This window comes from Passer montanus, unplaced genomic scaffold (genome assembly GCF_014805655.1).
Source record: "Passer montanus isolate IOZ18808 unplaced genomic scaffold, ASM1480565v1 scaffold192, whole genome shotgun sequence".
Taxonomy (NCBI): Eukaryota; Metazoa; Chordata; class Aves; order Passeriformes; family Passeridae; genus Passer; species Passer montanus.
The window spans coordinates 186,745-206,930 of record NW_024366503.1 but is presented as its reverse complement, the minus strand read 5'-3'; the positions used below and the strand labels follow the sequence as shown (position 1 = coordinate 206,930).

General features: G+C 43.6%; 1 protein-coding gene across 4 annotated transcripts; it reads left to right on the top strand.

Annotated features, from left to right (window-relative positions):
• The first annotated feature begins 6,706 nt into the window (after positions 1-6,706).
• On the top strand, positions 6,707-20,080 carry ENTPD6 (ectonucleoside triphosphate diphosphohydrolase 6). Of its 4 annotated transcripts, XM_039706413.1 has the most exons (15): positions 6,707-6,815; positions 8,221-8,562; positions 9,852-9,928; positions 10,312-10,455; positions 10,886-10,961; positions 12,207-12,242; positions 13,400-13,488; positions 14,821-14,900; positions 15,796-15,860; positions 16,213-16,314; positions 16,766-16,906; positions 17,750-17,806; positions 18,377-18,489; positions 18,742-18,843; positions 18,925-20,080. In XM_039706413.1, exons 2-14 carry the CDS (start codon positions 8,304-8,306, stop codon positions 18,829-18,831), a joined length of 1,329 nt encoding a protein of 442 aa, XP_039562347.1. In that variant the 5' UTR covers positions 6,707-6,815; positions 8,221-8,303; the 3' UTR covers positions 18,832-18,843; positions 18,925-20,080. The 4 variants fall into 4 exon arrangements, with proteins under 4 accessions (XP_039562347.1, XP_039562343.1, XP_039562346.1 ...); XM_039706409.1 differs by having other exon boundaries at positions 18,742-20,080; XM_039706412.1 differs by having other exon boundaries at positions 6,789-6,806; positions 18,742-20,080.
• The last annotated feature ends 106 nt before the right edge of the window (positions 20,081-20,186 follow it).

The window sequence follows — 20,186 nt, the reverse complement described above, 5'->3', positions numbered from 1 at the left end:
CGACAACCAGCCTACCAAATTAATAATAAGTATATTTGAACAAACACTTTGCCCACCAACCCACCAGTAAAACATATATTTTTGACTGCCTGGAAATTCATCCCCAACATGAAACACAAGGCACAGTTTCTGAAATTACAAACAGTTAAAAATTGCAGCAATTTGTTTTCACTTTTTTCATCCTCCCCACTTAATTTTTTTCTCCAAAACCAGCTACTTGGAGCCAGTGCTATGTGACAGCCCACAGATGGGTGTATTTATAATGAATTTGAACTAGAACATGGCAAGTTCCAGTTAGGTATCACACAACATATTTCACCTTATGGACAGTTTAGTTCCGGGACAGGGTCCCAAGGATCTCCATCCTTGGAGGTACTAAGCACTCAGCTGGACAAGGCTTTGAACAATCCAGTCAAACACGAAATTTGGCCCTGTTTGGAGCACGGGAACCTTAAGAGGTCATCTCAAAGCTAAATTATCCTGGATTACAAATATGTTCAAAAAGTTTGGTTTGTTTTTTTGGTTTTTTTCAATCAGACCATTTTTATCAAAAGCTGAACCTTAACCTCATACATAAGCCAGTAATAGCTTTTAAAAGCTCTGTAGAAGAGGTTGGGATCAATCTTCTGCAGAGGAAGCAGAATGATAAGGTGAGAAATTACTTCCTTCTCCCTCAGAATATTCACAATTGACTCCAAGATTATGACAAGATCTTAAAAATCTTTCTTAACAAAAGCTTGTTAAAAGCATGTCTATTCCAACAGGCAAACCTGAGCCACTCGACAACCAGCCCACCAAATTAATAATAAGTATATTTGAACAAACACTTTGCCCACCAACCCACCAGTAAAACATATATTTTTGACTGCCTGGAAATTCATTCCCAACATGAAACACAAGGCACAGTTTCTGAAATTACAAACAGTTAAAAATTGCAGCAATTTGTTTTCACTTTTTTCATCCTCCCCACTTAATTTTTTTCTCCAAAACCAGCTACTTGGAGCCAGTGCTATGTGACAGCCCACAGATGGGTGTATTTATAATGAATTTGGAGAAGTTAAAACCACAGTGATAGCAGACACAAAATAAAAATATGGGGAATTCTCCTTAATTAGATTACACTCAGCACACCCTGTCTATCTGAATGAGGACAAGGCAGTGGAAACCGCCTGACAGCGTCGCTAATGCAACCGAGGGGGTCTGTGGCAGCAGACATCTGTTTTAAAACCCTGATCCAAATCTGCCCCTAGAGGCAAATCAGCCAGGCTTTGGCTGTCGGTCTGAAACGTTAAAAGCAAAATTCATCCTTGCTGGGAGCAGGTGCAGTTGCACTAAACTCACCACATTTCAACGGCACCCTGGATTTCAAGCAGCTCCAGCAGTCTGCAAGTGCGGCACAAGCGCAAGGAGAAATAGACCCACTCATTGTAAAACACTCAGCTGTCAGCAAGGTGTAGGAATGCTGCTTCCCAACCTAGAAAGGTCTCCAAAAAGTGACCAAAGTGCAAAACACACTCAGCCCCTAGCCACTGCCCTATAAATCAAGGGCTTGAAAATTTTGTTGTGTAGTGTTTTCTCCTTCATGCCTAATTTTCTTGCATACACACCTGTTGGAGGATCTTGCATACATCCCCTTACTTAGAAAAGCAATAAAAACAATTTTCCTTTTTTTTTTCCCCTCGGAAAGCAGAATCTATTAATGTTTTATTACAACAGTCCATGGTGCATGTCAAATATGGAGGGGCCAAGGAGGAAAATCTGGCAATGATCCTCCTGTACATCATTTCAGACAGCAGGCACACACCTCAGAATACATAAATAACCGCTAAGCCATCCCCATTCATGTTTATAATTAGTGCAATCTATTTAACAAACAGACACATAATATAGGTCAATTATGTAGGTCATGATAAATTTATGAAGAACTTCAGCCTGTAGGGCATCAAAAAGACCACGTTGAGGCAGCATTTCCAAAGTTACAGCTCATTTCTGCACATGGTTTGTGAGCAGCAGTGAGGAACAGCAGAGATCTCCTCAGTTTTTCTGGTTTGTGGTACTATAGCCACAGCTCTCAAGGAAAACATCAGCAGCATCCCCTGGGAGATACCCCCTATGACACAAGCACAGAACTGCCCCTCCAAAATATTGGATCAGTTACTACTTTCAGCCAAAATGTCCAGAAGCATAAATGTCTCAAAAGTATTTAATTTCTATGACTTTGTCAAAAACTGATGGGTATTCAGAGGGGAGATAGAGAAATATGTTATTTATGCTTCCTCCACATGGAAGGAAATGTAACTCAGCATTTGTCCGGCATGTTTGATCATGGCCCTCTCAACCAGGAACAGATGTAGCTGCAGAGAAGGTGTAGTACATGCCAAATCCTGCCTTGCTAGGAGTTTTGGGTAGGAATGATGAAGAACCACAGTGGAGGACATCAGAGAGCAGCAGGTGCCGTGTGGGGTTTCAGGTAAGTGACGGGGCCTCAGAACTACCTGTCTTTCTCAGGAGTATGGGAGGATGCAGGGATAGACAGCCACAGAAAAAGCTACACGGGAATGGTTTGCAGCAAGGAGACAAATTTAATGTTCAGGGTTCAATGAGCACCACACTTTTCTGCTACAGGTCAGCACCAGTATAATTTGTCCTTTGAGATGAAGGGAGGAGATGGAGCCTGAATAGAAATTTGAGCTATAGGTTGAGCAGTTGTTCCTTCTCCTTAGTATTTCCAAGTACTACAGCAGACCAGCTCTCTCGCTGGGTACACATCAGCTGGCTGAACACCCCTGTGTCTCTCTGAGGATGTAGGGACGTGGATCATTCAGTGGGATTTGGCACTTGTTGCTACCTGGCTTGTACAACATGCCAATCACATGCAGTTCACGGACACACTGTGCCAAAAATACTGACTTTGTACTTACAGAACAACATAATCTTGTTACTGTTCACAAGAGTTGTGACCAAATTGGTGAAATAACCTTTTAATTATACAGATTCTTCTATCTGTACAATTTGTCTTTGATCCCTGTTTATTAATTCTCATTCAGACATCCAAAGCAATTATTCTTATAACATAAAGTGACAGAGATAATAACCCAAATGGTTCCCAAACTGGTTCCCAATAATCTGCATTCTACCTCAGGTTTGATTTATATAATACACAAAGGTAGGAATCTAAATGTACAAGTATAAGTAATATGCACAAAATGTAGATATCATACTTGAAAATTTGTTCCAAATCTCAGACTGTGGCTTAATTCTAGCAACAACCACAGTACTGTGTGTGACACAGTTTCAGGAATGGATCCAAAACCCTTTAAACCACATACACTCCATCCCAGGTCTGCAGCTGAGGGAAGAGTTTTTCCACAAACATCCTGAGAATTGTTCCCATGCACATAAGTAATGCTTTTCACAGGAGGGAGGGAAAAAAACCAACTCAGTATTACATTCCCATTTCTTTGGAATCTCTAATCCTAACTGCAGCACTCTTTATGAGCATAAATGCAAGATATTTCTATTTCATCTAGAAGAAATAAATACTGTACTATTTTGCCCCCGTCCCTGGGGAAATGGCGTTCCTGACAAAATACTGCTCTCTGCTGGCCTTGACCTGCTTTTCCTCAAGGGCCTCACATCCTGAGATCTGTCTTCCCTCGTGAAAAGGGAAAAAAACCTCTTTTGCTGACCTGGCAATCGGTGACAGGAGCATTTCTTTATTTAGGATGGAAAAAAAAATATTTTGCTAAGGAAAACTATGCTGACATCACTGAAATCTTCTGTCTTGAAGAAAAAAATGCAAGTAGTCCTTCACCCTGAGTAATCCTCCAGAAGTATTCCTGTTTTCTTGCAACCTGGAAAAGAAGAAACAGGTTGTTGATGTAGCAGGCTCTCTGTTGTGATGAGTTCAGGTGACTCTGTGTTTCTAAACAGAAGGGACTCAAGTCCTGTTCTAGGTTTCAGGAAACTTGCTCCTAGGTGGGTTTTCACAGCAGCCCAAAATCCCAGTGACAACCACAGAATTTGAGATGGGGCCCCCTAGTCTTTTACTTTGAAGGACAACTCCAGGCCTGAATAGCTCCCTAGCCCAAAACTTGAAGTATCTTTATTTCCTATCCCCATTTTTTTTTTGCTGTTTTACCAAAAGAGCATCACTCAGAACAAAGCTAACTGAAAACCAGCTTGTTTGCATTGAATTTACCTTCACACTGCAACTAGATATCACTGAGCTACACCTGGCACAAACCATAAAAAACAGAACCATAAAAAATCGGGTTTAGTCTGTCAGTATCTTATATTTTGGGGCAGAACAAGGTGATGCCATGCTGCAGACTCACCAAGAGCAGTGACCGTGCCCAGCTAGGACCATGACCATCCTCCCCTCAGTCTGGGAGACAAAGGGCATTTACCCAGCAGTCAGGCCTCATCTTTCCTGAGGTTCTTCTGTCTATCTTCTCCCTGATGGGTTTGCAGCCCCTGAGATGATGTGACTGACAGGAATGCCACAGCAGCAATTTTGTGATGAACCCCTATGGGAATTAGCAGAGCTTTCTCAAATGTCTTTTTTTTTTTCTCCAACAGCTGGCAGACTCATGTTTCTGTGGTGAAACCACACCAGCAGGGTCTTGCTTACAAACCACCAGAGAAACTTAACATAGATTCTGTTGCAATCAAATCACAGAAGACCCACAAATCTTTAAAAAAATATTAATTTTTTTGTACACAAGGTATGGAGAAAGGTTCAAAGCAACTACTCAAGGGCATCCTTTGCTCACATCTACTCATGCTCCTTGCCTCAGACCCAGCCCAAAATTGCAGGACAAGAGCTCCTGGGAGGGCTGGTTCTCACTGTGGTGCAGAGGGTGCCCAGCAGCCCTGCCAGCCATCTCCTGGTGGCAATATCCCTGGGCCACGGGGCCTCTGCCACCACCCACACCGGCTCCGCTCTGTCCCCCCTCGCCTCGAGCACCGCTCCTGTTATTGTCCACAAAAATCAGATTCATTTCCCAGTGTGCAACAAGCCAACAGTTACACACTCAAGAGAGACATCTGATTATTTGTTTCAGAGCTGCACAAGTGCAGATGATTGGTGGTGTCCTACAAACCAAGGATGCCTCTCAGGACTTTCCAGGCTGTGGAAATCCAGGGCACTGGGAATATTTCTCTGTCTGCTCTGGGGTGTCCTGACCCCCAGGGGAGCACTGACTTTGACCCTCATTCATGGAGAAAGTTTCCTAGACTTCAAGATAGACTAGAATCCACAAAAGTGTGAAATAGATTATAGAGTAGTGTAGGTGTATCACCTGGGTGAGAAATTTAGGTTTTGGGATTTTTAGTATGTTGTGGATGGAAGCAAGATGGAGGGCACAGGGTGTTGTCCTGGGTTTCTTCTTCATGCTTCTTCTTTCTTCTTCTTCATGGGTTTGGGTGGCATTTTGTAATTGGACAGAAAAGTCCACATTGTGGGATTCCAGGGATCAGTTATTGAGTTAAAAGGGAAAATAATCTAGGTGTCCTTTCTTAATTGGATGATTTAGCCTTAAAAGACCTTGTAACAAGAGATAGTTAGCCATTTTGTGCCTTGCTAATGAAAAGCTGCTGAGCTCATGGTTGTGAGACTGTTTTACTGCTAAGAAATAATAAACATCTGAGTCTAAACGTGAACTACTGTCTCCAGTGCCTTCAACCCAGACCCAGAGAAACCAATACCAGGCCATTATTTGTACACAGTATTTAGTACTAGTAAGCTCCCCAAGTACATGTTGAGGGCAACCCAAAAATTCCATATCTTTCTGTGCCAAAATTGTTATTATCTCTAAGAGCCTGCAACCAGAGAAGAGAATTGGAGTGGGAGGTGTCACATGCCCTTTTAAAGTCTTTGGTAATGAGATTTAGCAATTCTGTTTTCAGTAGTTATTTACTGTTTGGGGTTTTGTTTGTTTGTTTGTTTCTTTTTTGGTTGATTGGTTGGGTTGGGTTTTTTATTTGTTTGGGGTTTTTTGGTTTTTTTTTGTTTTTTTTTTTGCATGCTGCTCTTTCACTTGTTGGTAAACTTATTTTTTCACTTACCTCTATTTGTATTTATTCCTTATTGGTGGAAGGGAATTTATCAAAACTAAAGGGAGATAACTCATTTAGAGCATCCACCTCTTAATTTGTCTTAAACCAAGACACTACACCCCCTTTATTAGGACTCATTAGTAATTATCACACAAACTATGTGACCCACATAATTTCCATTCATGTTCGGGGAAAGGGTCTTCACCTGGCTAGCACTTTTTTGGCCTACAGGCGTGATTTTTTAGCACTATAATGAACATATTTCAGCTATAGGATACACGGACCTTGAGTGTTTCGCCAAGCAGGTAATTGATACATTTTGATGATGATGGTATACCTTAGAGCTTGTTAGCTCTACGGTGTCCCTGACTAAGTGACGTTAACTACCACCTGATTCGAGATAATTCTGACACATTCCACATTTTCCGACACCGTTTCTCCGCACCTTTCTGACCTTGCGGCATTTCACCTTTTTATTTTTTTTATTTTTTTTAAGGACATTTCCGCGGAGCCCCGGCCCTGAGGGGCTCGGCCGCTCCTGGGACCGCCCCCCCCCCCCCCCCCCCCACCGACCCGGGCGAGCCCGCCCGCGGACTTTTTTTTTTTTTTAAGGACATTTCCGCGGACCCGCGTCCCTGAGGGGCTCGGCCGCTCCTGGGACCGCCCCCCCACCCCTTCCCCTCACGGAGCCGCGCCTGCGCAGTGGGAGCGGGGCCGGGCGGCGGCGGTGCCATGGCGGGGCCGGCGGGGGCGGCGTGAGTTTGGGAGGGACGGAGGCAAGAGGGAGGGAGGAGGGAGCCGGGAGGAAGGAGGAAGTGCGGGCGGCGGGACAGTGTCAGTGTCTGTGTGTCTGTGTGTGTGCGAGCGAGGGGCAGGCCGCGGGGTGGGCCTGGGCTGTGCCGCGCTCCCGGCTCCCGCCGGCATTCCCGGCTCCGGGGCGCCTGCGGGAAGCTTCTCCCTTTGCAGCAAAGCTCGGCGTCCCCTGACAAAGGCAGGGAAGGGACAGTCGCCATTCTCTCCGGGCAAACGGCGGTGGGGGGTTAGCGCTTCCAGGCTGCTGTGCCGCCTCGTTTCTCCAGCCTCCGCTTCCCTGCGGTGTCTCCTGGAAGGATCCCCGCGGCTTTCCCCCCTTGTGCCGTTTAGCTCGGGTGCAGCTGCAGCTGAGGCCTTCCCGGCACCAGAGCATCGGACCTGCCGCGATTGGCACCTGCCTGCTGGTAGAAGCCGGGAAGATTCTTAATTTACTTGCAATGCCATCTTCCTGATTTCTGTGTCATGACAATGTGCAGTTCCCACTCCCTTAAGCTGATCTATTCTTTATGTGCCTGTGATTGTGTTTTCCTCCATTTTTATGAAATGTTGTCTTACCTGGTTTTGGAAATACTCTGTAATCACTTTGATTTTAAGTTCCTCCCCTTCACACCTTCTGTAGGCTTCCTGAATTCTCATCAAGAGGTTACATATGTGTAAAAAGCCTTGTTTAACTCAACTTCATCAATTGGTTTCCTTTCTCTTCATTAATCTCTGTCAAAAAAGGAAAAAATGTATGTAATTTTTCTCCCTATAAATTACCACTGACTACTTTTTAATCATCTGAATGATGCTGTGTGAGGGCTTGTAGATTTTGTGGGTTGTGCTGTGGTTTCTTTCCTGGTGTTGGAGACAGCAGAGGAGGGCACTCAATTCCCTGGATCTTGCCTCTTGCCATTCAAAGTTAAAATTAAGTTGTCCTTGTCCAGTCTTCTGGGACCTCCCTCCCCATCCAGGAACTAACAAAGATAACTGCCCAGAGAAGCTGTGGGGTATTTATCCTCAGAGTTTTTCAGAATGCTGATGGATATAGCCCTTGGCCACATGGAGGGTGCCAACAGCTGCCCCAGGATGTTGGATGAGGTCCCCTCCCACCTTAGGCACTGTGCATAGCTTCTCTGCACCCTCCTTGTTTTGTGCCTTATTTGGCCTCTGTAGAAATGGGGGAAAAGAAGATTTGTGCTGCTCCATGCCTTAAAGTGAGCTGTGGGACTGGAAGAGGTGCTGAAGGAGGTTGCTTTCCTTCTGTTCACTGGGGAAATAGCGTCCAGTGTTGTGGGCATTGTACTTTTAGATCCTTCTGTCAGGCTGGGAAAATAAAACAGATCCTTTCTCTCCTGTTGGATGTAGGAGTGATGTGGGAGCCACCTGTTCTGCGTGAAGGACAAGGAACAGACCACTTGGTAAAGGGAAGAAACAAAACATCCCATTAAATGGAAGCCATGAAGATATCAAAGCGGTTCTTCGCTTTTGGGATTTTGACATGCATAGCTGTTTATGTTGCATATGTAAAATGGCACTTGGGCTCCAAACCATTTGCGGGAGCCACAGAAGGAGTTGCTGAAAGCAGGGGGGATAAACTGACCCATCAGGCAGTGACCACAGATCTCTCTGTCTTTTATGGAATTATGTTTGACGCGGGAAGCACGGGAACTCGCATCCATATATTTAAATTTGCTCAGCAGCCAAGAGGTATGTCCTGCTCGTTGCATGACAGATTAAGTCTTCCATAAATTGTGGAGGAGATTATTGGTTGAGTTTTCTAGGGTCTACTTGAACGTACATGCTTCAGATCTTTCCAGAGAGCCATCAGGAGGTATGAAATGGTTCAGGTGTGTGTATTTGGATGAAATTATGAAAATGTTCAACAAGGAGAAAAAGCTGTAATGTCAGAATATGAAGCAAATAGCAGCTGTACCTCTAGAGTAGTGTCTTGAAGAAAGGCAGTTTTTCATCACACTGATGGAAGAGACAATTATGAATTCAAACTGCCTTATTTCCCCAAATTTTTTAGGTTGTTTGGTGTCTCCAGTTCCTGGCAGTGAGCTGCTTCTCTCTACAGTGTTTGGTTTAGTGCATCCTTGGCTCCAGTGTTGGGTTTAAACTGCAAAACAAAACAAAAATTGCAAATAGTTTGATTAAAATTGCTGTGTATTGCATCTGGATAGAAACTGCTTCTGAGAATTGAGACAAAGTGTACAAAAAATTCTCCAGCTTTCCTCTGCAGTAGTAAGCTTTATTTGTTTGTATGTTGTCAGCTCCCCTTTGCGAAACTGTTAAAGATCAGAGAGCCTGTGTGGGTGCTGTTAGTAGATGATCTAAAGGCTCTGTTGGATTAGCAGTGTGGTGCATGTGTGATTGGCCTCTGGCAGCCTCTTAGGTTAAACAACAGTCCATGGATTTCCTTCTTTTCCTGTGTCTCCAAGTTTTTTGCTTCTTCCTTGCCTGCTTCATTTGAAACACAATTGCAGAATGTGTCACAGCAAACTTTTTGGAGCGTAAGTGTTGCCTGGACTGCTGGTTTATACAAGGTGCTGCAGCTTTCCAAAGTATTGAAGTCTGCATCCCTCTGCTGCCATTAAAAATAAGGGAAAGCTTCCATTAAGTTTTGCTGGAATCAAGTTTAGCCAGAACAGGGTAGGCTGAAACAGGAGGGGTTTTTTTGCAGGTGCAGTTTGAAAAGCTGCACATGGCAGGTGAAATGCCCCAAAGAGAGCTTGCACCCATCTGGTGGCTGATGTGCTTAGTGGACAGCAGCATCTGACAAACCAGTCATGGCTTTAAAAGTGGTTTTCTCAGGTTCTAATTCCACAGCCAGGGCTGTATTTAAATTAGGTCAGGTGGCTGATAATAGTTCATTAGACAGAGGCTTCAATTGACTTCTATTAGCACATAATAATGGATTTTTAAAATAGTTTTATTTTTATGCATGCAAAATTATTTGTACCATTACTTATTTTTGTAATACTGCTTTTGAACAGAGACTCCCAGATTAACCCATGAGACGTTTAAAGCACTGAAACCAGGTCTGTCTGCATATGCTGATGATGTAGAAAAGGTAATTTAAGTTACTTCTTTCCTGTCTCCCTTACCTTCTGGTTTGCAGGGATTTAGGGACTCCTAGACCCAGCTCATAGTGTTCTACAAAAGCCTTTGCTTTCTGAGAATTTGTCATACTGCCTTTTGAGCCTTTTGTAGCCAAAAAATTTGGTGGCAGAGTTCTGTTTCACTGTTTGAAAAAGTGACTCTGTTTTGGGCCAGTTGCTCAATATATCCACTAGACCTTATGCTGTAGTGAGATAGTGAGTCCTGCACCTCCTCTTGACCCCTTTTGATATCAATTTGTCTCTTTTTCACATTTACAGTGACTTGTAGCTCTTATCACCCTTTTAATATTTCAAAATAGTTTTTAAGATGTATTTTATTGTCCTTTGCTCACAGAGTGGCCATGGAATAAAGGAGCTCCTGGAGGTGGCAAAGAAGGAAGTTCCTATGGAGCTGTGGAAGTTTACTCCTCTGGTCCTGAAAGCCACAGCTGGCCTACGGTTGCTGCCAGGAGAGAAAGCTCAGAAGCTGCTGGAAAAGGTATTATCTCTTGTCTTTCTGTTTGCTTTCCAGAAAACATGCTCCTGTTAAAAATACAGCACCCTGGGACATTCCTGCAAGCTAGAGTGTCCATGCCTTTCCCATATATCTATAATACCTTGAGGGTCACCAATTCCAACAAAGCAAATGGGATTCCCTTCCCTATCCATGTCCACCCCTTGTTAATGGCATTTCTGAGCAGTCTTCATGCTTGAAAACCCATCACATCCATCCTTGTTTCTGCACCAAACTGCAAGGCCAGCACATAAAGGCTGCTGCTTGTTGGACTCTTGAACTTCAAACAAAGTGGTGAGCAGCAGTCAGGATCTGGCCCAAGAAGAGGAGTAGTACTGTAAAACTGGGGTTTTAAAAAGCTTGATTTTCAGCTGAAAAAGTATTTCTCTGAATGTAGCTTTTATTTGAACTACAGGTGAAGGAGATTTTTCAGGCCTCCCCCTTCTTTGTGAGGGACAATTGCGTGTCGATAATGAATGGAACTGATGAAGGTAAGCAACTTTATGGAGGCTCTTTCTGCAATCCTGGAAATTCCTGCTGCACTGTGACAAGTCCCTGCCTGCTGTAGTGGGAACCCATAAGCAGCAGATTTGACAGAAACAGAGTTTTTTATGCAGCCACAGGCAGTGCCTGCCAAAGAAATCTTGTGCAGTGCTTTCCAATTTGAAGTCCTGAGCTCTGTCCTGATCTTGAAAGCTCTTAGTGTTGAGCAGTTCCTGTAGGATCATCAGAAAGCCACTGTGCAGTCAGCACTTTTGGAGAAGTATCTGAATATCTGATTGTTGACATGGTCTTCAACAATTGGGTTAGCCCACTCTGGTCCTGACAATGTTTATCAGAGCTCTCTGGAAGTATTTGATCATGTTAATTATAACTTATGTAACAAGTGGGAATACTAGTTCAATCTGAAAAAAATGTTATCTAGGGAAGAAAATACATGCTGAAGTAAGTTCATGTTAATCCAAAAATGTTGAGGACAGAATGCCAAACTTCTAAGTGTTGAAATGTGTTTTAAATCTGCTCAGAAACCAAGCTTTAAAATAGCTGAAGCTGTTTATGAGTTTCTGTCCTTGCTGCTTAATGAAGGAATGATATTCTTTTTCTTTTGTTTTAAAATCAGTAATAGCAGTGATAGCCTAGGTTCAGCCAAGGATTGAAGTAGGCCATGCTCTCTGGCATGCCTTGAGTTTTAACCACGTGAATAAATATTTGAATTTGTTAACATAAGGCCACTGATTCACCTAATTTATGGGGAATAGTTTATAAAACAAGAAGAGGAACAAAAACAGCATAGCTCACAAAATTGCTTGGAGGAAAACAGGCAAAATTAGAACACTGAAAGATGAAAATTCTTAGTATTCATAAAGAAGAGTGGAGTGCCTGACGTCAAGCAGAAGCCAACAATGAATGTTTTCCTAGAAAATGAGCAATGTGAGTTTCAGTCATCTCTTCGTCTTTTAGCTAAGGACTGAAGCCTTTGTGACTTCCTGCCTGAGTTTTTGACTTGTGAAATACAGAGTTCTCCAGGCATTTTATAAATGGGGCTTCTCTCCCAAATATCACATAAGCTCTGATAGAGAAGGTCATTCTCTTTGTTCAAATAGCCTAATCCTGAGTTTGTCAGCCATTGACAGTTCTGAAAACCTTGTGATATGGCTTGACTTACTTGTTGCTGCTGTTAGATAAAATTAAATGTATGAGCTAAGCATGTGTCTTCTGAATCTTTTCCTTATTAGGTATTTCAGCCTGGATCACAATAAATTTTTTGACAGGTATGTGTACATGAGCATGTATATAAAGATATGACCAATGCTGTGAAATTCCTGCTCTTTTCTGCCCCTGTGTGGAATTTGCTCATTCATTGGGGTGGAATGGGAGAAAGAAGGCTCTGAGAATAAGTTAGCAGTTTGGTTTTGGCCTGGCCTATTTAAGTCATTAGGACTTTGTCCATTTACTTGATGGAGTGAGGAGTTTAATCCTTTTTCCTAGATGTTTAATGTAGCTTTTCTTTCAGTTCCCTGTAGGGTACCAGAGCATTTTTTTTCCTTTTTAGAGCCTGCTGTGACTCGGGCTAAATTTTATGTGTGAGTATTCTAGATGTGCTTGGCAGCTGCAGAGAGTAAAAGAAAGTGCTGTGGTACTTCCTTACAGATTTATAACACAGAAATGCCATGGGTGTTTACTCTGCTGAGTGAGAAAAGGGTAGCTGAAGAGTAGTGAGAAAACTAAGCTGAAGACCTCTCTGACAATACATAAAGCTCTCTGCCATCCAAGTGCTCTGTTCAGCACACAGTGTGTGGGGCAATGTGCTCTGGAGCTTTTTATGCTCCCAGGAAATACCAGAAAGGTCAGCAATCTTCAAACATCAGCTATCGTGAGGTATACTGAGGTACTTGGCACAAACTCTCCTTGTCAGAAGGGTGCATTTGAAGGATCTAACTGAAAAGAACTAGATCTAAATGAGAGCAGAGGTCTTGGCTGGCAGCAGGAAGAATTCCAAGAGAGCTGAGTCTCTTAGGCCAGCTCTTTTCAATCTGTCATCCTTTTGGCCACAGGAATCTGCAAAATATTGCTAAGGGATCAGGGAGAGGTGGCCAAGACAACCACATTCCTCTGTGTTACAAAGTGGTTACCAGAGCAGAGTTTGCAAAAGGTCTTTGCATCCAAAATGTTTAGGAAAGCAATAACCAAAGCTGCTGTGATTAGGGCAGGAACAGCCACTGAAGAAATAAGAGACTCTTGTCACTTTAAGATTTTCAGGTCTGATAAAGCCAAAATCAGTGCCCAGTGGACAACAGTGTAATTCAGTGCTGTGCAAAAGCTGAGAGTGGAGTTGTTCCCTTTCCTTACCACTGTACTTCTGGTTTTGTTCCTAGCCAGTTTTTCACGGTGCCCACCATGGCTTTCTCTGTTCTGTCACACATTTCAGGCAGGCTAGATGACCCACAGAGGAGAAGTGTAGGGATGCTGGATTTGGGTGGTGGATCAACACAGATCACCTTCCTTCCGCGTACCAAGGTAACGTGAGCATGCACACTGTTGGGAAATGCTGCTGCAGGAGTCTCTAACTGCTCAGATTTCTTTCCCTTGGAAAAAGAGCAAGAGTTTTGTCAGTGTGATGTGAAGCCACACTTCTGACTTGGTCATATGTGCCTTTTCATAGTCAGTCCCAGAGGCATTCACAACTCTTTGTCCATCCTCTTCATCCAGCTTCATGGGTCACTGGTGCTTGTGGTGGATCTGCCAGGGCTGCTTTATCTTGTGGAGGACACCACGTTCTGAATGTCTTAATCCTTGACTTTCTGTCAGTTTGTACAGCTTATAACAAAGAGGAGCACAAAAACTAAGGCTAATAATGAATTCAAATCAAGCATATGGCTTACACTGAGGTTTAAGAACACAGTAAGGTGCCTTCTCAATCCTTGTTTCTGATTGTCCTGAGTTCACTCAGTTGCAAATTAATGCCATTTTAGCTTCCTGGCATTTTTACTGCTGTTCTGTGAAGCACTGTGGTTCTGGTATTGTAAGGCTCTGGCCTGAGCAGAGACAGTGCTCATAGTAAAGCTGCACAAAAGCAGAAGGAGTGTCCCAGCCTGGGGTAATCAACACATTGTACTGTTTCAGCAGAATGGCAAGGGATGTGAAGGGTCGAGGATGTGGAAATTCTGGACATAGAGAAGGAGTTAAGATATGAGCAGCACTGTGGCCAGAGTTTTGCTCCCCACAAACACTTTAGCTGAGCTGATGCACTTGGGGAACAGGCTACCCTTTCATTCCTTCAGACCACAGGCTGATCCTCACTGTGTTCCTTGGCAAGCTCAGGGATGTGCTTTTCCTCTGCCTTGTGCAAGTTCACAGATGAATTCACTCAAGTAGGAAGTTAATGCGTGCCTGGCCTTCCTATTAGTTTGCACACAGTTCCTGCAGTAGGGATCATGTGAAGAGGCAGTTGCTGGAGCCTCTGGACAAAAGCAGTTAAGAGCTGGAGCAAGGATTCCTTTTTAATGCAAGTCATTCTTTTATACAGCACATTGGTGTGGACACAAATATAACCAGTTTGAACCCTGTTTTGTGGCCGTCTTGTGCATTGGCAGTCAAATTGAAATCCTTGCAAATTCATCATTTCTTTCTGAATGTAACCAGTTTGAACCCTGTCATGTGAAGACAGCTCCAGGTTTTGTGGCTGTCTTGTGCATCGGCAGTCAAATTGAAATCCTTGCAAATTCATCATTTCTTTCTGAATCATGCTAGGATTGTTTCACATTTTTCCTAATGTGTTGGAAGATTACCTTGTTGATGTTTGCTGCTGGCTGGCAGAAACCTGCCAGTGACATCTTTTTTTCCTTCCAGGCAACTCTCCAGACATCACCATCTGGCCACACAACTTCATTTCAGATGTTTAACCACACCTACAAGCTGTATTCCTACAGGTTAGTTGTGGAAAAGAGAGCACAGTGCTCAGATGGAAGCTTTCTGTGAAGCCAGGGAGACTGAAGTGTTTTTCTGGACTGGGGTCCTTGCAAATGAATACCATGAAGAAGCAGAGAAACTTGAGCCACGTGATTTTGGTGGATTAACCTTGGCTGCCCACCATGTGCCCACCAAGTCCCTCTATCACTTTCATTCTATTAATAAGACAGGGGGAAGAAAATATGAGAAAAACTCGTGGGTCAAGATAAGGACAGGGAGGTCACCAGTTATTGTCATGGGTGAAACAGTGTTGACTTTAATCTATTTTTTTAGTATTTAATTTATTGCCAATTAAATAGTAGGATAATGAGAAATAAGAACAAAATCAAAAATGCTTTCCCTCCATCTCTTCCTCCTTCCCAGGCTAAGTTTCACTTCCAACTTCTATACCTTCTCACCACTGAGCAGCACAGGAAGATAGATAATGGGGGTTGCAGTCAGTTCATAATGCTTTATCTCTGTTATTTCTTCTTCCTCACTGTCTTCTCTGCTCCCAGTGTTTTGGGCCAGCAGCTTCTTCCCACCTGTGTTTGCTGTGGGGTGTGGTTGGGCTCAGAAAGTCAGTTCTGTATGCAAGGTACTAGGAGCAGAGTTAGAGAAATGCCATTGCCAGTTCTCCAAGAGCCAGATTACAACTGACAGCTATTGCCTGAGCAATTTCAAAGATAAATTATCCTTCCGGATAAGGTAATATGAGAGCAGGCTGTCACACTGTTCCACTCGTGTGCATGAGCTGCTGACTTGAGCCACTTTACCATGGCTGTCAAGAGGAGACTGGCATGTCCCAGTTAAGTTGTCAGTGGAGTATCAGAGGAAGGATGTCTGTTGCTCACAGAGGCTTTTCTCCCTTTGCAGTTACCTGGGACTTGGGCTGATGTCAGCAAGGCTTGCCATTTTGGGAGGAGTTGAGGGAAAACCCTGTAAGTTCTGGGCAGTCTTCAGATCCTGGTTCTGAGCTCAGGGTGTGTAGTTCTGTGGTGGGGGGAGGAGCTGTGTGTTCCCTTCCCACTGGGCTCGATGTTCCTGAGTGGCATGTGGGCTCCTGTCACCATGGCTGGGTGCATTTGAGACAAATGCAGGAGGTGACACTGACAGATCCCAGGAGACCTGGATTCTTGCTAGCCTTTGGTTGGGGGTGGCATGGGACATCCAAACCTGGGCTGTGGAGGAGCCTTGCTGAACTGCAGGACAGTATGGAGCAGGGCTGGGGGTGAAGGATCTGAATTTATTCCTTATGAGTTTGTTTTATGTGGCTTTGTTTTACTTCTGCAGTAGGAGAAGGAGAGGAATTGATCAGCCCTTGTTTACCACCTGGCTTCAAATCCGAATGGCAACACGCTGAGATAGTGTACAAAATTAAAGGACAGAAGGCAGGTATAGTGATTTATCACTCTTGCTGTCTAGGTTAGCTGCTATTAGCACAGTAAATGATACACTCCCATCCTCTTTCAAAGATACCAGACTCTGTTTACTGTTCTGTCTGGCCCCTCTTGATGTGCTGTCAAAGAGATCCTGCAGTTCCTTTGTCTTGTGCCATGGTGTGTCTGTCCAGTCTGTAAAGCTGCTAGAAATGATGCAGATGGAGTTGAACAGGCCTTTCAAAACCCTTCTGCCTCAAATAATGTTGTCCATCTCTGATCTATCACATAGTCCCAGCCTGAGGATGGTAGGTGTCTGCCTCCAGAAGAAGATTCAGATTTCAGTTCTCTGTGAAGAGTTTTGCTATTTTGCAAAAAGGTGCCTGTTTCCTGGCAGGTCCTAAATGAATTCTCTGTATATTTAACTCTCAGCCTGTAATATAGTGGGGTTTTTTGTCTTCTTTTAGGTGAGCCTCTGTATGAGTCTTGTTCTAATAAAGTGGCAAAGATGCTCTACAAGAAAGTGCATAGAGCTGGGGAAGTGAAGGACCTGGACTTTTACATTTTCTCCTACTACTATGACTGTGCAGCAGAGGCTGGTCTCATAGGTATGTCTGCTTCTGAGTTGGTTTCATTTTAATGGCAAGTTGTGGAAGCAGTGGGAACACTTGCACACATCATGATGCTTTGCTAAACTGTCATGGAAATTAGTCTACTACACTGATGTGCAGCATTGACTTGATATTAATGTCTATAGAGAATATACTAGGCCTGTGAAATAGGACCTACAGCCTTTGATAATAGTTTTTAAACAGCTGACATTTCAGAAATGCTTGTTGCCTAATTAGCTCTACAGTCCGAAATAGAAAAAACTTCATGATGATAAACAAATTTCTTGGGCCGTAAAGCAGTAAAAATTATTTGGGCTGTGTGTTTGCTCCACTGATCTTTTGATGGGATGAAGATTTTCAGATATTTCCACATGCATTCAGAATGCATCACATCTCTTTTCCAGTAGTGTGCTTGTGTACAAAAGGCTGTCATATTCAGTGGTAAAAAGCAGATAATGAGATCTCAAGTTAGTTTGGACAAACAGACCCCCCTGCTCAGCCACTCTCTTTTTACAAATAATTTCAGATTTACTGTGTTGCAGAGCCCCACTGCCCTGTCAGATCTGGTCACAGGTGTTCCCTGTCCAGGCATCACTGGACAGGGCAGTGCAGGTGGTCTGTAAGCTCTGTTTCTGTAGGAAACAAGGCTGAAGGTTCTTCATAAACCAAGGGCTTTGAATCTATTGAGAATCTTTTGAAGGTTCTTTTACCTTTAAAACCAGTCTGAATTTTGATATTGATTTCATTGGCTCAATGTTGTTTAATTTCCAAACAACTTTTATGATTTGAGTCTACAATTGCCTTTATACAGTGACCATAAAAAAGTGGTTTTTCTTTTAGATAAAGAAAAAGGAGGAAGCTTAACCGTCAGTGACTTTGAAATTGCAGCTAAATATGGTGAGTAAAATACACACACTAGTAATTGTATGTAAATTCATTCCAGGTGGCAAATGTGAGACACACTAACAAGCCTGATGCTTTTAAGTAAATATTGAGTCCCTTTAAATAACATCTAACCAACATTTCTGCTTATTTCTGAAAATATCACCTATTTTTATATTAACTTTTGCTTTTACAATGGGTTTTATTTTGAGTTTGTCTTTTTCTTTTATGTTGTTAGGCTTTTTTAAATTTGGTTTTGTCAACATTTGTTAAGTGCTGGTGCTCAAGAAAGATAACACACCCGAGGTTGCTCAGATATTCAAAGGTTTTAAGTAGATAGAGGAAAGGCTCTTTTCCTGGAGAGATACAAGAAACTGATGTCTTAGGAGAGAGAGAGAATGTCTTGACTTCCTTACAAAGCTTATGTACTTATCCTGATCTGTGTATGTTATTTCAGCCCCATTGTAACAGGTTCCATCACTGACAAGAGCTGTTTTGTGGATTCATTTGAGATTTTTCGCAGTGGGGCTGTTGTTAGACCTGAGCCCACAGTGTGCATTCAGACACTGTTTTCTTTCTTCTCAGTTTGTAAGACCATGGAAATCAGCCCTGGAAACAACCCTTTTCTCTGCATGGACCTCACTTACATCACCTTCCTGCTGCAGGAACTGGGCTTCCCAAAGAGCCAAAGCTTTAAGGTGAAGCTGAAAGTGGATTTCTGGGGAGAGTGGGCAGGAGGGTGCCAAGGCAGGAGTCATCCTGCCAGGAGCTTGGTTCTTGATTTACCTTCTTGCCACAACACATGGTCTGCAGTGGTGGGTGCAGCAACACTCTCCCCACAGTGCTGGTAACTGTTTGTCATAATCTTCAGCACTGTATCCACCTTGCCTGCTTCAGATTCTCCCAAAAAATTGTGGTTTAACTTTTCTGCTTTTTTTTTTTTTGTCCAGCTTGCCCGGAAGATTGACAATGTTGAAACGAGCTGGGCATTGGGAGCCACTTTCCATTACATCGACTCACTGAATAGACTGCAGTACTAACACTCCTAGAAGGTGACTTTTTGGAATTTCCTTTTTTTGGAATCTCCTTTCCTCATGGGAGACCCTATTGAAGGGTGTGCTTTTGGATTCCAGAGTCCTTTGGAAGATCACCATGAAGTGCACTACTTTCCTCCCACCCCCTGCCAGGGCCCCACCCTCGCTAGCTCTTTTTTACAGTGCAGAGTGTAAAGGAAAAGCCTTGATTTGACAGCATGTGCCATCAGTTTAATGTAAAACTTGATCCTTTTGGAAGGAAAACCAGGACTCTGCAGGACATCTATGATCTCTATGAGAAAAACACACCTTTTTTGGAATATGCCTGTACTATGTGCTCGCAGTGTGCTGAAGTTGCTGAACGGTCACTCCAGAAGGAACTCTTTACTGTCCTGATTTCAGGGTGTTTTTTTCCTCTTTGTCAGCAGTTTTCAGTGATGATTTTTATTTCACTACTCCTGTGTTCGAAGGTAAACTTGTGTGTGTGCAAAAATGGTGCATTTACACATTATGCTGCTGACGGGCAGCAGCTTTGAGATGCAGCATGGAAGTCACAGCTCTGTGTTCCAGCTGCTGAAGGAGAAAAGCTCAGGAAGGCTCTAGAACTGCATATAGGCTTGGAGGCATTAGTTGGAGCCTGTGTGCACTGTAGGGTTAAAGCCTAATGTTGATTCCCTGGCTGTTGGGAGGTGGATGATGGAAGGCAACATCAGATTTGCTGAATGAGCAAGGCCTGGGAGCTGGGTGCAAGGATAATGATGGATTTGACAGTTCTAGAGCTGGTCAGAGGAAGATAGACGAACAAGATGCAGCCACAAAAATCAACCCTGAGCATGGCTTACCGGACATTGCAGACTTTTGTGCCCTGGCAGGCTGATGCAGGGCTGGGAATTAATGCATTTGCATGGTATTTTGAGTGTCTTTTCCTGCAGACACATCTGTGCTAAATGAATGTATTGTGGTTGCAGTGAGCCATGGCAAGATAGCTGATGTGCTCCACTCCAGCAGTGCCTGGTATGCAGGCAGGGAGCGATCACAGGTCTGGAGGAGATATGCTGTGCTATTTGTAATCTAACTGTGGATTTGTGATGTATTTAATGAATGTATAGAGAAGACCCAAGTGGTCTTTTTGGGGGTGCAGAAGAGCCCAGCTTCCTCGAGAGCCCTGACTGATGGGCTCAGGGCAGCAGTACATGGGTGTGGGGACACTTGAACCTCGCTGTGCCGACAATAAACCCTCAATTTGAAATCAGAACGTGGTGGTGAGGAGGCTTTTAGCGCCAGAGAGGGGTGGGATGAGACCTCACTGCCCTGACGCCATCCCTGCCCCTCGAGCCGTCTGTCACTCCGCCACACAAGCC

Excerpts from the sequence above, each read along its gene's own strand:
- ENTPD6 (XM_039706413.1), top strand. The coding sequence starts at position 8,304 with ATGGAAGCCATGAAGATATCAAAGCGGTTCTTCGCTTTTGGGATTTTG. Across the intron at positions 10,962-12,206 it reads AATGAATGGAACTGATGAAG|GTATTTCAGCCTGGATCACA; the intron begins GTAAGCAACTTT and ends TTTCCTTATTAG. Across the intron at positions 12,243-13,399 it reads CACAATAAATTTTTTGACAG|GCAGGCTAGATGACCCACAG; the intron begins GTATGTGTACAT and ends CACACATTTCAG.